The sequence below is a fragment of the Cyprinus carpio genome, chromosome A17, assembly GCF_018340385.1.
Source record: "Cyprinus carpio isolate SPL01 chromosome A17, ASM1834038v1, whole genome shotgun sequence".
NCBI classification, from domain to species: Eukaryota; Metazoa; Chordata; class Actinopteri; order Cypriniformes; family Cyprinidae; genus Cyprinus; species Cyprinus carpio.
Window position 1 is genome coordinate 1,699,971 of NC_056588.1, and position 16,030 is coordinate 1,716,000.

A 16,030-nucleotide genomic window follows, 5' to 3' on the forward strand; every position below is an offset into this window, starting at 1 on the left:
GAAAGGGCAACTTCCAAAGCTCCCAGATTCAGTCTGAAACACGCAGGAAATGCGGCACTGATTATCTGCCACCGTCTGTCCAGAACGCTCCCCGCACGCCTCACACGCCCTTAAGCTCTGCTCTGTGCGCAGCACGGACTGGAACACCACAGCGTGACAGTTTTATGAGGCAGCGTGAAGGATTGTGTAATGGTTTTATACGGCGGGTTCATGTGAGGAAGTCTGCGGGAGTTCAGGATCACGACTCCTCTGGGCTCAGGACGCCGAGATCTGGTTTAGATGAATGGACAGTCAGATCTGAACCAAACCAACTGAAAATATACACTTCTGATGTGAATGAAGACTGTAGTGCTCTGAAAGAGTGTGTGTGTGTGTGTGTGTGTGTGTGTGTGTGTGTGTGTGTGTGTGTGTGTGTGTGTGTGTGTGTGTGTGTGTGTGTGTGTGTGCGCGTGCGTGCGTGCATGTGTGTGCACATAAATAAATTAATAAAATTTCTTATTTGTATTTTTACATTATATATGTGACCCTGGACCACAAAACCAGTCATAAGGGTCAATTTTTCGAAATTGAGATTTATACATCATTTGAAAGCTGAATAAATAAGCTTTCCATTGATGTATGGTTTGTTAGGAGGACAGTATTTGGCCAAAATACAACTATTTGAAAATCTGGAATCTGAGGGAGCAAAAAAATCTAAATATTGAGAAAATCATATTTTAAATTTGTGAAGTTGTTGTTATTGCATATTGCAATGCATATTAAATTATGTTTTTGTTTTTTTATGTTTGGGGTTTTAAATTTTATATTTATTTTAAATGATCTTTATTTTTTATTATTATGATTTTTGGCATAAAAGAGAAATCTATAATTTTGCCCCATACAATGATTTTTGGCTATGGCTACAGATATACCCCAGAGACTTAAGACTGCTTTTGTGCTCCAGGGTCACACATATATACACACACACACACACACACACACACACACATGTGCATACACACATGCACACACATGTAAAGGCTATTATATTATATTTAATTTTTATATTAAATTTGGTATGGAAGGTGAGTTACATACTTAATGTTGTGCGTTTGTTCAGATATCTGACCCAAGTGCTGCTTCTCTGAACAAACACAACTAATTAAGATGAAAGTCACATTCACTAAGGACAGTTGCAGACTCAGTGATTTGTGTCCGCGTCACTCCGCTGGTGATGCTATTATCCTTCATCAGTCAGTCTGTGATTGTCCAGCTCTGGTTTAGGACGCACTGATTGACGACGCTGAGAGATGCATGAGTGTTTTAAAGAGCGGCGTAACGCTAACGTGAACTTCAAAATCACATAGGTTCATTCTGCGTTTGTAGGCATGATCGCAGACAGGTTGTAGGCTTCTTCACCACATCAAGAATGAACAAATATCTGCTGAAATGAGACGTTGTCCTTAGGGATGCAACTAAAGGGGACAGAGAATTTCAATTAGTGCTTGATAAGTAGTTTGTTCTCTAGGCAGCTAGATTTTGGGTCTTATTGTGTTACTATGGCAGAAAAACACATGATGTGTGTATTTTATGCAGTTGCATTGCATGCATTGTTGCATTCATCTAAAAGGCATGTGCAATGCATTAAATTTGTTGAATGTTTTTGATTTGCGTGCATGTTTGTTTTTTTTTTGCATGAGTGTTTGTTTTTGCATGTATGTTTTTTTGAAATTTTAGTGTTTTTGGGTATTTTGGTAGAGATTCAGTAAAACGGAAAACAGCAACCCATAAAAATGAATGAGCCTTTGTTTGTCCAGATGTTGTAGTCATGCATCTGTTGCAATTCATTAAGATCAGCAAACACAACAAGGCCTTAACATGATTTTATTTACAGACAGAAAAGGTCTTGACTATTTTCAGATTTATCAGTTCAGTGTTGATGTAGTTCAACATCTGTAGTTCATCAATTATAAAACAAGTTTAATTCAGCGATAAGCAGCTCTGCAGGAATATCTGTGCCATTTAACCAGATGAGTTGATATGAGGATTATTATAGTTAACTTAAACTGAAACCATAAAAGAACTTGAAATAATGTGTGTTTTTGTGGATATAATATTTTAAAGTATTATTTTTTTTTTTTTAATTTATATTATTATAATGGTGGTAATATAATAAAAAAATGTGTAGATGTGTATAATATAGCTAGCACAGATAGAGTTCACAATACATTTATATTTCCATAAAATGCAGCATAACTTGAACATAAACTCCTAAATAAAACATTGTAAAAATATTTGTCCAGATGTTTTGGAGATTAATTTGTTGCAATTAAATAAAAATAATGCTTCACATATTTCATGATACACAAAAGTTATATTTGTATGCATGTATGTAAGGTTTTATTTATTTATTTTAAGTTTTATTTTTTTCTGATATATTTTATGATATACATAAGTTATATTTTATTTATTATTTATTCATGATTTTTAATGTTTACATTTTAGTACATTTTATTTATTTTAAATTTTTTAATTTTTAATGTATCTTTTTGTCTGATATCTGATATCTTTTGATATTTTATAATCAGCATACATTATATTTGTATGTACGTTTTGTGTATTTATCGATTTATTTATTTTTAGTTAATCTTTTCTAAAATATATTTTATGACACAAGTTATATTTGATGTATTTCTTATTTATGATTTTTAATAATTAAATTTAGTACATTTTATGTAGTTTTAGTTTAAAATTTTTAATGTATCTTTTTGTCTGATATATTTTATGATCAGGATATTTGTATGTATGTTGTATGCATTTGTTAATTTGTTTATTTATTGACTGGATACTAAAATGGTAATGTAATAAAAACTGAAATAAAAATGAATAAAAACTACAATGTCAAAACAACAAAAGCAACATTTTTATCTAAAATAAAGAAATAGAATTAAAAATAATTAAAAATATGAATAAATTCATGTATTCAGGTTGACTTCAGCTTTAATTCCATTGCTCTGCAAGATTCTCTTCAAACTGCATGACAGTAGTTCACCTGAAACTGTTAATGCATGTCAAACCTTACAGCAATGTACTTGTGTTAATTATGAATTACAGTCTAATGCATTTTAAAATCAAGCTAGCTTAGATAGAAGTGTTCGGGTTCACACTTGCATAGAGTACGTTTAATAATAAAATATCTTATAAAAAATCTTTTGCAATGAATTAAATTGACTAAAACAACTACACATGTATTTTATTTTGTGTGGGAAATAGCCTTGTGTTTTTAGATTAGGAGGGGTTTTGTATGAAGAACAGTGTAGCATTGCATGTTTGACCGTTCATGTAGCGTCTGTATGTGTTCTCACAGACTGCAGAGCAGAAATGAGGCACATTTGCAGCGTGCTGGGACTTTCTCTTCACTCAGCATGACAAGGAAATCCTCGACAAACCTCGCTCTGTGTTTTTCCCATCCCTCAGGAGAAGCTCTCCAATTAGCAGTGTGTATTCAGTGCTTTACATGTGACAGGCGCCGCTTACACGAGGAGACAGTAAGCACGGCAAATCAGCTTCACTAGCATTAGCTTCCTCTGGCAGCTGGATTTCATGTGCTGCTTATAATGCGACGGCACGTCTGTGCTGAGAGTAAACACTGCATGCTTCCTGTGATGAAGAGCAGCAGTGTGAGACCTTCATGAGAGAGAGACCGTCTGTGGTTATTAAGTTCATACAGCAACTCAATGCTGGGTTCGACAAAAGTCCCAACTAAAGCTGAAATTAAAATTAAAACCATTTAAAAATGCTGAAATGATATATATATATATATATATATATATATATATATAAACATTTTTTTTTTTTTTTTTTTTTTTATTTTTTTTTTTTCATGTTTTTTTTTTTTATTTTAATGTAATATGGTATTGAATAAAAAACTATATAGTATTTTCGAAGTATCATATGTATTATTATGTATTTTGAAAATTAAATGGTTTTGAAATAATAATTTTACATGTTAGTCCTTTTTATTTTTTCTGTTTACTCTTTTTTTTTTTTTTTACTTGGTACTAAAATGGTACTTAAAAAAACTAAAACTGAAAAAAGGAAAAAAAAAACTATATAGATGTAAAAAAACAAAAACTTCTGAAAATGATTAAAACACAACAAAATGACTAAAACCTTAACTAAAATCAATTATTGAAAATTTAGTCGGCATTTTACATTTTTTTCTGGTGTTTTGTTTTAAAATTTGTTTTCTTTGAATTTTTTTTATGTTTTGTTTATTTTTTTTTTTACTTGATACTAAAATGTTACTAAAAAAGAAAAACTATAATATAATTATATAAAAAAAACTACTAAAATTATAAAAACAACATGATTAAAACACAACAAAATGACTAAAACCTTAACTAAAATCAATTATTAAAATTTTAGTGCATTTTACATTTTTTTATATTTTTGATTATTGATAATAAAATTTTATTAAAATAAAATAATAAAATATATAGAGATATGTTATGGTTTTTTTTTTCCCTGTGTTTTTTGTTATATGTGTTGTTATAAAAGATATAAATGTGGTTTTAAATTTTCAACAACTATATAGTATATATATACAAAACAAAAAAAATATAACAATGCACAACAAAATTACGAAAACTTTAACTAAAGTTAAAATGGAAAATATGAAAATTGATTCAAAATATAAATCAAAACTGTTAAATTAAACTGTTAAATAAAATTAGTATCTCAGTGTTTCTAAGTCTGTGAGCTGTATGCAGAAAATAACAAGGACCCCAGAGAAACGCTGGCAGGACAGCTGTGAATAATTCCCCTGCTCCATCTATATTAGTCAGAGCTGTGTTGACGAACTTTAATCGTTTCTATTCTGAATCGACAGATTGCTTGATGATGTTGCAGAATCCAGATGTCACCGGCGGGCGTTTGCGAAAACTCGCTCTCCTCCTCGTGCCTAATTGATTTCAAGAGCCTCTAACTGTAATACTGTGAACATTACTGTTGCATTTCATGCATATTAACTACAAATGTTTCCTCTTTTGAGGATTTGATTTGGAAAAGCAAAGCAGACGGCTGCGTTTCTGAGATCCGGTTATGCTTTTAACTGCCTTTGCATTTTAATTTGGGGTGTGGATTTTTATAAATTAGTATTAATTAAGTTGTCAGTTTCAGCATAAATGTGTTCTGTAATTATCAATAATAATCAGTATTGTTAAGTATTGTACTTGCATTTGACAATATTTGCTTACATTAATTTAATTTGCAATAAAAATATTTCAGTTATTTTATGATCCTCATAATGGTTATATGTATGTTTTTTACATTATTTATTTATTTGTTTATTTATTACTTTAATGTAAATATTTAAGCAATTAATTGCTAATTAAATTTACATTATTTAAAATTTTTGTATTTCATTTTTTACTTTTAGTTTTAATTTATTTGTCTATATATTTGTATGTATATATATATTTTTTTTGTCTATATATTTGTATGTATATATATATTTATTTATTTTATATATTTGTATGTATATATATATTTATTTATCTAAAAAATAGGCATGGCTTGGTTATGTTTTTTTTAATTTGGGTATTTTTATTAGTTGTTTTGGTTTATTTTTTGTATAATTAGGGTGTTTATTATTATTATTATTATTATTATTATTATTATTATTATTATTATTATTATTATTATTATTATTAATAGGGCCCGGAAACCATACATACATACAAATATAACATGGTACTGTTAGTATCAGAGTACCATAGTATCAGATGGTGCTGGAGGATTACTGGACTGGATATTGATTTTCCTTCAGAAACTGGATTGTTAAACATAGTTTCTCTGTCTAAGCACAGCGTTGGCCGTCCGTTTCCATGGCAACAGTGCCGTACCTGTCCTGTTCCCGGGAATACAAAGCATGTGAGATCAGGAGTGCTGCATGTTCAGCGATTTAAATATGAATGTTGGTCTGTTGTTTTTAAAGTGTTTACAGCAAGCAGTGTTCTGGTGAGCTTTCAGTGTAAATATTCCCGTTGTTCTTCCTCTGCAGTCGAAGAGCTACATGTGTGGAGGTGTGGGGGGGATATCGTGCTTCACACTCGACTTTGAGTCGGGCTTCTCCTGCTCCGACAGCATCTCAAAGGTAAGAAAATCAAACTGGGCCTCTGTTTTTTTGCTGCTTATTGGCCTTGTGAGCAGAAACTCGCAGCTGAATCATGACAGCACTGAACTCAGAATAAACCGCCTTTATATTGTGCTCAATATTTCAGCTGATTACGCTTCTGCTCGTTTCTAAGCTGAACTGCTCTTATTCCTGCTACCAGTACTGCCAGTTTAAGAAAAAAGCTTCCCATCTTGTTTTAAATTATTTATTTATTTATTGTTTTATGTTTTGATTTTATTTATCCATTCATCATTTTCATTTGTATTTACATATTTTCATTTTTTTTTAAATATCCAGTTTATTAAGAAGTATCCCCATTTTATTTATTTTTTTCTTTGTTTGTTTTCTGTTTTGTTTGTTTTTGTTTATCCACACATCCATGTTATTTTTTTATTTTTTTTACTTTTATCAAAATATGCAGAAGTCTTTCCATTTTGTTTTGTTTTATTTATTTATTTATTTTTATGTACCAATCCATCCAAGTTTATTTTTTTTTTATTTTATTTTTTTGTATTTATATTCATTAATTTTTATTTTTATTTTATTTTATTTTTTTCTATTGAAATGTTATCAATATCAAAATGTTTAAAATAAAAAAAATATTTTCTTATGAATATTGTTTTAATTGATCAATTGATAGGTTTTTTTCCATCCATGCTGGTTTGTTTGTTTATTTATTTATTTATTTATTTTATTCTCTATTAAAATATCAGAATGTTATCAGAATCAAAACATTTCAAACAAAACATATTTTCTTGTGCATATTGTTTTAACTGGAAGTCATTAATGTTTTTCTATACATGTTTATTTTTGTTTTTTATTCATTTATAAAACATATTTTCTTTGTGCATATTGTTTTAACTGGAAGTCATTAATGTTTTTCTATACATGTTTTCTTATTAATTTCTTTTATTTTTATTAATTTTTTCTTAATTTTATTCTGTCAAAATATTATCATATTAAAATGTTTGCACAAAACATGATTCCTCTGAATATTGTTTTATTTGGTTATCAATTAATAGGTTTTTCCAGTGTTTTGAAAATCTCTTTACATTCCTTTAGTCTGAAAAATCCATTTAAATTTCAAAAGCCAGTTCCTCAATGACATCATCCTCATCCAGGAAGTGGCATTTTGGAGGGAAAACATCAGCAAATATTACTTCTTTTTTTTTCATTTATTTACAGTGTATTATCAGTGAATCTGGTATGTTTGTGTTCCTAAATTTTTACAGTTTGTTTTCATTGATTATTTTTTGTTTGTGTTGTTAAGTTGTTTTTGGTTTGTGGAGTTATTTGGTTGTTGGTTAATGGGGTTTTTTGTGCATTGTTCTTGGTTCGAATAGCAGGCGGTGATTTGCACATCAGTGAGAAGTGTGTGAAACGTGATTGTCTTCAGTCTCCTCTTACGATGTGCTGATCAGGTCTGTGTGTTTAACACACAAAGTGCTTTATTACAGTCCTCGTGAAAATAAAGCGCTTTATTGACTAATTTAAAGGAATAGTTCAGCCAAAAATGAAAATCTGCTGAAAATTTCCTCACCCTCAGGCCATCCAAAATTAGGATGAGTTTGTTTCTTCATCAGGTTTGTAGAAATGTAGCATTGCATCAGTGTCTCAGCAATGGATGCTCTGCAGTGAATGGGTGCCGTCAGAATGAGAGTCCAAACAGCTGATAAAAACATCACAATAATCCACAAGTAACACACCGTGTCCCTTTAGGGTCTCCGTAAAACAGAGATGTGAATGGGCTTTCATGTGAAGTTTATCAGTGAATGACCACTTCATTTCTCAGGTGCACAGATGTTGCATGCCTGTCTGCTCTGCTTACATTTGTTTCACCTGCTTTTCCACAGAAAACCATCTGGAAATACAAATTCTCCCAGCTGAAGGGTTCATCGGATGACGGCAAGACACGAGTGAAGCTCCTGTTCCAGAATTCAGAGAATAAACAGATCGAAATGAAGGTCAGAATGTGTTTACACGAGAATATTGGGATGAAATGTCGTCAGTCAGCATTTGTGCTGTATTTCCGGGTTTACAATATTAGTTTTAATGTTTTGATGTCAGATTTATCGTGCATTTAATAAAATAGTGAAATAAGATATTAAGAAGACATATGAAATAATAGTCAGAAAAAAATAGGATAGTTTCTTAAACATTTAGTCAAAATATAATCAAAAACAAACAAACTAAATGTTTGCTTGTGTGTTTTCTGCTGAGTATATTTGGTGCATTGGGTGTTTATGGCTCATATATTCTGATATAGTGAGAATATTGAGGAAAAATAGCTTAATTTCATTCAGAGGCCCAAACTGAGGCAAATATGAAATTTGGTGCTGATGCTTTATACGGGGGGGGGGGGGGGGGGGGGGGGTGGGGGGGGTGGGGGGGGGGGGGGGGGGGGGGGGAGATGAAATACATCTGATAGTTTTTAATGTAAATCAATGAGATCTTTATAACAGTAGAGCAGATACTCTATATCTCCAATAATATCTCTCAGTAAGATGAGACAGAAATGATCCAAACATACAATGCAGTGTAATCCAGTGCTGATTGAGAGATGAAGAAATAATGCTGAGATGTTCTGGAGGCTTGTGAGAAATCATATCTGCCATGTCCTACGCTGAGGAACAGTGAAAGTAAAGCTTCTGGAAACAAACGCCTCAAAAGATCTGATGATCAGATTTGAGACTCTAAAACATGATTGATGGAGAATCAAGTAAAGCTGAGCTGCTTCACTCCAGTAAGAGTTCATCTGGAGATATTACTGACCATATCAAAGTCTTTATATAAATCAGTAAAGATGCGAGGCAGTTTGATGTTCAAATACTGTACAAGTGAGAAACATCTTTCTGATGGCTTCTTTTCTTCCAGGAGCTGGAGTTTGCTAATCTGACGGCTGTGCTTCATTGCATTCACTCGTTCATCGCTGCTAAAGTGGCCACGGTGGATCCCGTCTTTGTCAACAATCAAAGTCTCACGCAGAAGTACATGTGAAACATCCGTGTGTGACCAACATGTACAGTCTCGCCTGGTTCTCTGATTTTATGCACAATATATCTAGTTCTTGTTATTTTTGTACGAATCTTCTAAATTCAGAGCGACGTTTAAGGAGCACTTTGAGTAGATGATATTTTGACATGCTTTGAGTTATGATTTCTTTCTTACCTACTAACACGATCAATCATGTACCTAAACTGATCATGTAGCAGAGCAGATGTTGACATACGACATTATGAGTTGATGCATGAACTGCATTTGACAATTTACAGGGCAAAACGGGTGAAACGGAGACTTCCAGCTGTAAAATCAACCAAACTAGATGACTTTGTGTTCTTTTGCCCTTTGTTTTCTCTCCAGCGACTCAAACCTCTTCATTTAGATCAAAGAGTATTAACAGCAAGTCATATATAGGATTTTTAAAGTCAGTTCTGATGGTTTTCTCCTCTTGAATTAAAGTGCTACCTACACTGATTTGATACGTGTTATTATGAAGTAGTCGTTTCATTAACAGTAAATAGACAGTCATGCCAGCTACTGTCCTCAAAAACTGATATTTTCTAAAAAATCAAGGTCCCTAAACTATTGTTCTATTTAGTTTGATGTTATTCCAGCTCTTTTTCTAAATAAAGGAATGATTAGTTCAGTTCTGATGGTGATGGGAGTGGTTGTTTTTTTGTGTTGGTTTGGATGAAAGAGAATATTATATTGTAAATGTGTGTATGTGTATGTTTATGGTTCATTTATCCTATATATTTTGTATAGTTTATTTATTTATTTAAGCATTTATTTATTTGAATAATTAATTTTAAATAATCATTTATTTATGTTTTTTTTTTTTTTATTATTTTTTTTTATATTATTTACATATTTATTTTTTTTTTTATTTGTTATTATTATTACTATTATTTGAAAAACAATATTAATTTACCCTAAACCGGTAATAAACCCTTTAATAATTAATACATTAATAATTAATAAGCCCTAAACCAGTCAAATAAATCAGAATGTTTTATATTCCTAATTTTATATAATCCCTCAATTATCACATTTATTTTATTTTATATATTTGTTTATTTTTTTACAGTGTGTTTCTGCAAGGGTCAAATTAACCTAACGGAGAACAATAGTGTGTTTCTGCAAGGGTCAAATTAATCCTAAACTGAGTAACATATTAATATTATTTTTTTTAAAATTGAAATGTTATTTTCAAAATGACATTATTGTTATGTTTTCAAGTATGCAAAAAAAAAAAAATATATATTTATTGTAGCCTTAATTGTATTTGCGGTTTAAATTTTTTGAATCACGTAGTCAGTTCAACCCTATTGTTTATGTAGTGAATGCAGTAGTTACAATGTTGAAAACAGTGGCCTTGAAAAGTATTTAAATGCTTTAAAATGTATGATGTAATTTGATTAGATATTATTTTATTAGAAAGAGTATGCATATGTTAAATATATCAAATATGTTATCGGTTGTGGTTATTAATTACATAATAAATGTTTGTTTTTATTTAATGTATGTGTAAATACAAACAAATAAATAATAAATGTAAATATTCTCTTATCCTTAAATATATTCACATATACAGTATATACACACACACACACACAGTACACACACATATATTATGTAAAAAAACTATTATTTTGGATGCAATTAATCATGATTAATCAGTTTTACAGCACTGCTCAGGGGCGGTTCTTATTCACACACACACACACACACACACACACACACACACATATATATATATATACATATACAGAAAGTTTAAAAGTTACATTGGCTAAGTGGCTTTATTTTTATTTATTTATGTATTTATTTAATCCAAGTATAAGACTAATTAAACATACACAGCATGATTATATATGCTTGGTTTTTTTATTTTTTTATTTTTTTTTTTTTTTATTTTTTTTTTTTTAGTTTTTGTTGATGATTTTAATTTGATAAATAATTTTATGAGATTTAAATACAAAAACTAGAATATAGATATTTGAAATGACAGAAAAAAAAATAGAATCATACTACCTAATATGAAATTAAAATGACCAGTAGGTGGCGTCAAGTGAGTCGTCGAGTCATTTATTCAGTTTATTCTTTCTAAACGACTGATTCATTCAGGAAGGAAGAAATTGGTTTTATGAATGGATCAGTGAATCATTGACTCACCCGATTTGTTCAAAATGCAAATTCATTCAGTAAGGAAACACAGCTCTGTGTTGCTGCAGAGATGCACTCATATTGTGATGTTCAGGCCCATTTGAAGCACTGGACTCGAATACTAAAGCAACATCTCTGCGCTCCGCTGGGCACCAGAGAGGCGGATCAAGGGTGGGGTTTAGATCGCTGAGGTTGAGGTACAGGGAACATTTAGGGTGAAACATTCTTGGTGTGTTAGTCTTGAAGGTTTCTGGGCTGCGGTGGTGTATTGTGGGAGAAACACGTCATTGCTCAATTGGTGCTTGATATAGGGGGAAGAGCTTCAGGAGCCGCGGCCTTGCGTCAGATGAGCTGTTGCTTCTGTTTCTGTCAAGTATCATTGACGCCAGTCGCTTACAGTTTCACTCTGAAGTGCAGGAACATCAGACCTGTGAGATGGCAATATTTACACATCATTAAGGTGTTTTCTGGGCACTAATTAGTGGTGTTTACTAAGGCAAGCATCAGTGTTAATATTGCTCTTAAGATGTGGTCACATTGCAAAACTGACTCATTTCTATAGGAATCAGTGTTGCCAGGTCTGACCCAAAACAGAGTAATATTAAATTAAAATTTTTTGGGAGGAAGTGGTTTGTTTCATTTTATATTATTTTTTTATTTTATTTAATTTTGTTTGTTGAGTTGGATTCGTTTCATTTGGATATTTTATTTCAAAGATGTATTTAATTTATTTAACATGTTTTGCCAGTGTTAAGTTGATCCCAAGTGTAAAAAAAAAAAAAATCAGAAATGAATATGAGTGATTGCAATTGGATTTCGCATGTGGGCGTGAGGGCCAATGACTTCCCCATGCAGATTTTGCTATGTTTATTTTATTGTATCCTTTTCCTATTTATTTATTATTTATTGTTTTTTTTTAGTTTGTTTGTTTGATAACGGAGTGGGTGGTAGATATAATTTATTTGGAAAATGAAAATGGTTAATTTCAGAATTACTATTATAATTTTACATATTTACCATTGCTCGGCAAAATTAAATTATTGCAATAGGAATGAATCTGCGAAATTAGGGGTTTCACGTGAGGGCGAAAGATTTCCTCAGTCAAATTTATCTCATTTATTACATTTATTTATTTAAGACTGTGCTTTTGAAAGGATCAATGTAACACAGTAAAATAATGTCAAAATAATTTTGCATTGTTGCTCAGCGAAATTTGCAACCGAAACGGAGTCCCTTCAAAAGTAATCCACGTGATCGGACAATCGAGTTTCGCACGAGGGTGAAAAAGTTCCCCATGTAAATTTTGCTCATTTTCAAATTGTTTTATTTTATTTTATTTATTTATTTATTTATTTTTTTTTTTAATGTGACTTCTGTGTGAGCTGCGCTACAGTATATTATGGAAGATCGTTTCCGCCACTGAATAAAAAATATAAAAAGTAATTGTGACTCTTTATTTTGCTATTCTGACTATTTTCTCGCAATTGAGTTCTCGCAAGTCTGACTTTATTTCTCAGAATTGCGAGTATAAATCTAGCAATACTGGCATTATTTCTCAGAATTGCAAATTTATACAGTATCTGGCAATTCTGACCTTTTTTCTCATAATTGCGAGCTTAAATCTCGCAATTCTGACTCTATTTCTCGGAATTGCAATTCTGAGACACAAATATATATATATATATATTTATTTATTTATTTATTTATTTATTTATTTCTTCAGTGGTGGAAACATGCATGAAACATTGTTGCGCTATTGACAAAGTCGGACATTTTTTTCCTGGTGAAATTTCATTGAAACATCGCTAATGTGACCGCTATTGATTTCAACAAAAGGACAGGAAGAAGCCACCAAACAACCACTCTAAACACCCTAGCAACTGCGTAGCAACACCCTGGAATTGTGTGTGTGGCAGTGTTGCATGGAATTGTGTTTAGAGTGTTTTTTGTGCACCTTCCTCAGACAATGTAATGTAAATGTAATCTAGTCATTATGTTTTCTAACGACATGAACTCTTATAAATGAATGATTGATTTACAAGCTTTTAGATGATTACTTGTACAAAGACATCAGATCAAGTGCAATTAATCCTTAACATGCTTTGTTATTAATCCAGATTAATTACTTGACTTTAATTATGGATCATTGTCCAGCCAAAGATCTGACTATTAAGATGAGTTATGCCAAAAGCATCAGGCCATTCCTCATCTACCGCAGACAAACAGCTAAAATAATTAGTTGAGTGAATTGAGTTATGTTTAAGAGCTCACAGATGGATCTTTTCCTGAAAATGAGATGATGTCAAGAAATAAACGTGTGTCATTTATAGGAATATACCAGGCAAAAATGAAAATATAGATGGTAAATGATGACAAAATGGTATGTGGTAGGTGAACTATTCCAATAAGGTTGTGAAATGTCATGTTTGAAATCTGCTGCGAGCAGATAATCATGATTTCAGAGGCCTGACAGATGCTTGACATGAGCTTGTGTTGTGTTTAAAGAGGGCCACTCGAACGACACGCTTCATGAAGCTGCAGCCTTGAAAAATCAAGGGTTTTGGTGGAATCAGCAGAGTTTGACTGTTCACAGTCAGTGAGCAAAACCCAGCAGAGACGAGAACACAGCAGACGGGAGACACACAGACACCCCACAACACAACACCGCCGAGACTAGAGGTATGAAATATAGCAATAATATTCAGAAATATTTTTACAGTTTAAAATAAGTGTTTTCTAATCGAATATACTTTAAAATGTAATTTATTTCTGTGATCAAATCTGAATTTTCAGCATCATTACTCCAGTCTTTAGTGTCACGTGATCTTCAGAAATCATTCTAATATGCTGATTTGATGCACAAGAAACATTTCTGATTATTATCAATGTTGAAAACATTTTGTGGAAACCATCATACAGGACCGTCTGATGTACATTAAGTTCAAAAGAACAGCATTTATTTGAAATATAAATATTTTGTAACATTATAAATGTCTTTACTGTCACTTTTGAACAATTGAATGCCTCCATATATATATATATTAATATATATATATATATATATATATATATATATATATATATATATATATTATATATCCTTATATATATTATTTTAGATTAAATGTATTAATTTTTTAGCTGTCAAGAGATTTCTGCATCATAGTTCACTCCAATATCAACAGAATATATTTTGCATAAATATAATTAAATAAGTCCAAATTAACAGTATCCTATAGGATACAGATTACAGTATACTGTAACACAAATAAGGATTTTATTTCTGTAATGTACAATTGTGAATGTAGATGGTAATATTTGTTAAGCTAAATTTAATTGTTGTTGAAATATCAGCTGATACCAATGCTGATATACAAATAATATAAAATGAATATCAGCTGATACCAATGCTGATATACAAATAATATACAATGTTATTGAATATTAGAGAAATTGTATTCTTTTGATTTTTTATTTCTTATGTTTAATTTATTGGATATTTGTTTTTCTTCTCTAAAATCATATTTTTAATTTTATGTTTTTATTTTTTATTTATTTTTAAGTTTTTTTGTTTGTGTGTGCAGTAGATCACATACAGTACAGAATAAATAGTGGTAATTATTCTACAGTGAAAGTAAATATCACATCTGTGCTCAAAGTTTATTTTTCTGTCATTTGACATTTATTGCACTTATTTTTAGTGAATTAAAAGCATTTCTCTTTCACTGCAGGTCAGCGGAGACATGGCTGGCGTTCTGATGCGTTTAACCTCAGTCATGATATGCTGCGTTCTGAGCACAGATTCATCTGATTCATCTCAGCGTATGTGGCGTCTTTCACATGCATTTCAGCTCATATGTGATGCTGAGACGTCTAGACCAGTGTTGTGGAAAGTTACTTTTAAAAGTAATGCATTAAAATATTGCGTTACTCTCTAAAAAAGTATTGTGTTACTTAGTTACTTTTTATGGAAAGTAATCCATTACGTACATTACTTTTGCATTACTCTTTCGCGTCTGGCATTGGGGTTGCTTGTTTGTTTGGGATTAAATATGCAAAGGATTTTTGTGTTAACATTTAATTATTGCAGATTTCTCTCAACATGGGGACAGGAGCGCTGTTAGTCAATAAATGCGAAAACAAAGTAACCGGCGTTACTCATTTTTTGAAAGTGTATTTTGTATTTTTTTTTGTATTTTAAAGTGATTTGTGTTTTTTTTGAAAAGTGTTATGATTGATCACCGTTACTTGTAATGTGTTACACCCAACACTGATCTAGACATAGTAAGATGTTCTTAAGATCGATGATTTGTGGTTAATTGCCATTCCTTGTAAGAAATAAGCAAAGACCTCCGAGTGGGTTTTGGCAGAAATTACCAGAACTCAACTCCTGAGTTGTTAGTTATTCGTGCTGGCAGCTGGCAGATTCGGATTAAAGGATGTTTTTTTTGTTCTTTCTTTTAGTTTTTTTTGGATTTTTAGAGCCAATGTTCCAACCACATCTGTTCCCTGACATCTGGTGCCAAATTTCTGTAATGACATCTCCTGCGGAGGCCCTTGGGATATTTCCCAAGAAATTGCAGGTCTCGGCATGTAATAGGAAGGTTAGATAGTGAGCGGGACAGCATTGTTAATCTGCTGTCTTCATGTAAAGAGTAGATGTGTTGTTGGATTGTATTAGGATGCGTGTTATGTAACGACAGAAGA

General features: G+C 31.4%; 1 protein-coding gene across 1 annotated transcript in view; it reads left to right on the forward strand.

Annotated features, from left to right (window-relative positions):
* LOC109108303 (gamma-2-syntrophin-like) overlaps positions 1 to 9,813 on the forward strand; it is a 62,529-nt gene extending 52,716 nt beyond the window's left edge. Inside the window, exons 15-17 of the mRNA XM_042773467.1 lie at positions 6,044 to 6,136; positions 8,011 to 8,121; positions 9,032 to 9,813. Of these exons, the coding sequence (XP_042629401.1) occupies positions 6,044 to 6,136; positions 8,011 to 8,121; positions 9,032 to 9,154 (327 nt within the window). The 3' untranslated portion in view covers positions 9,155 to 9,813. The remainder of the gene's footprint in view (positions 1 to 6,043; positions 6,137 to 8,010; positions 8,122 to 9,031) is intronic.
* The last annotated feature ends 6,217 nt before the right edge of the window (positions 9,814 to 16,030 follow it).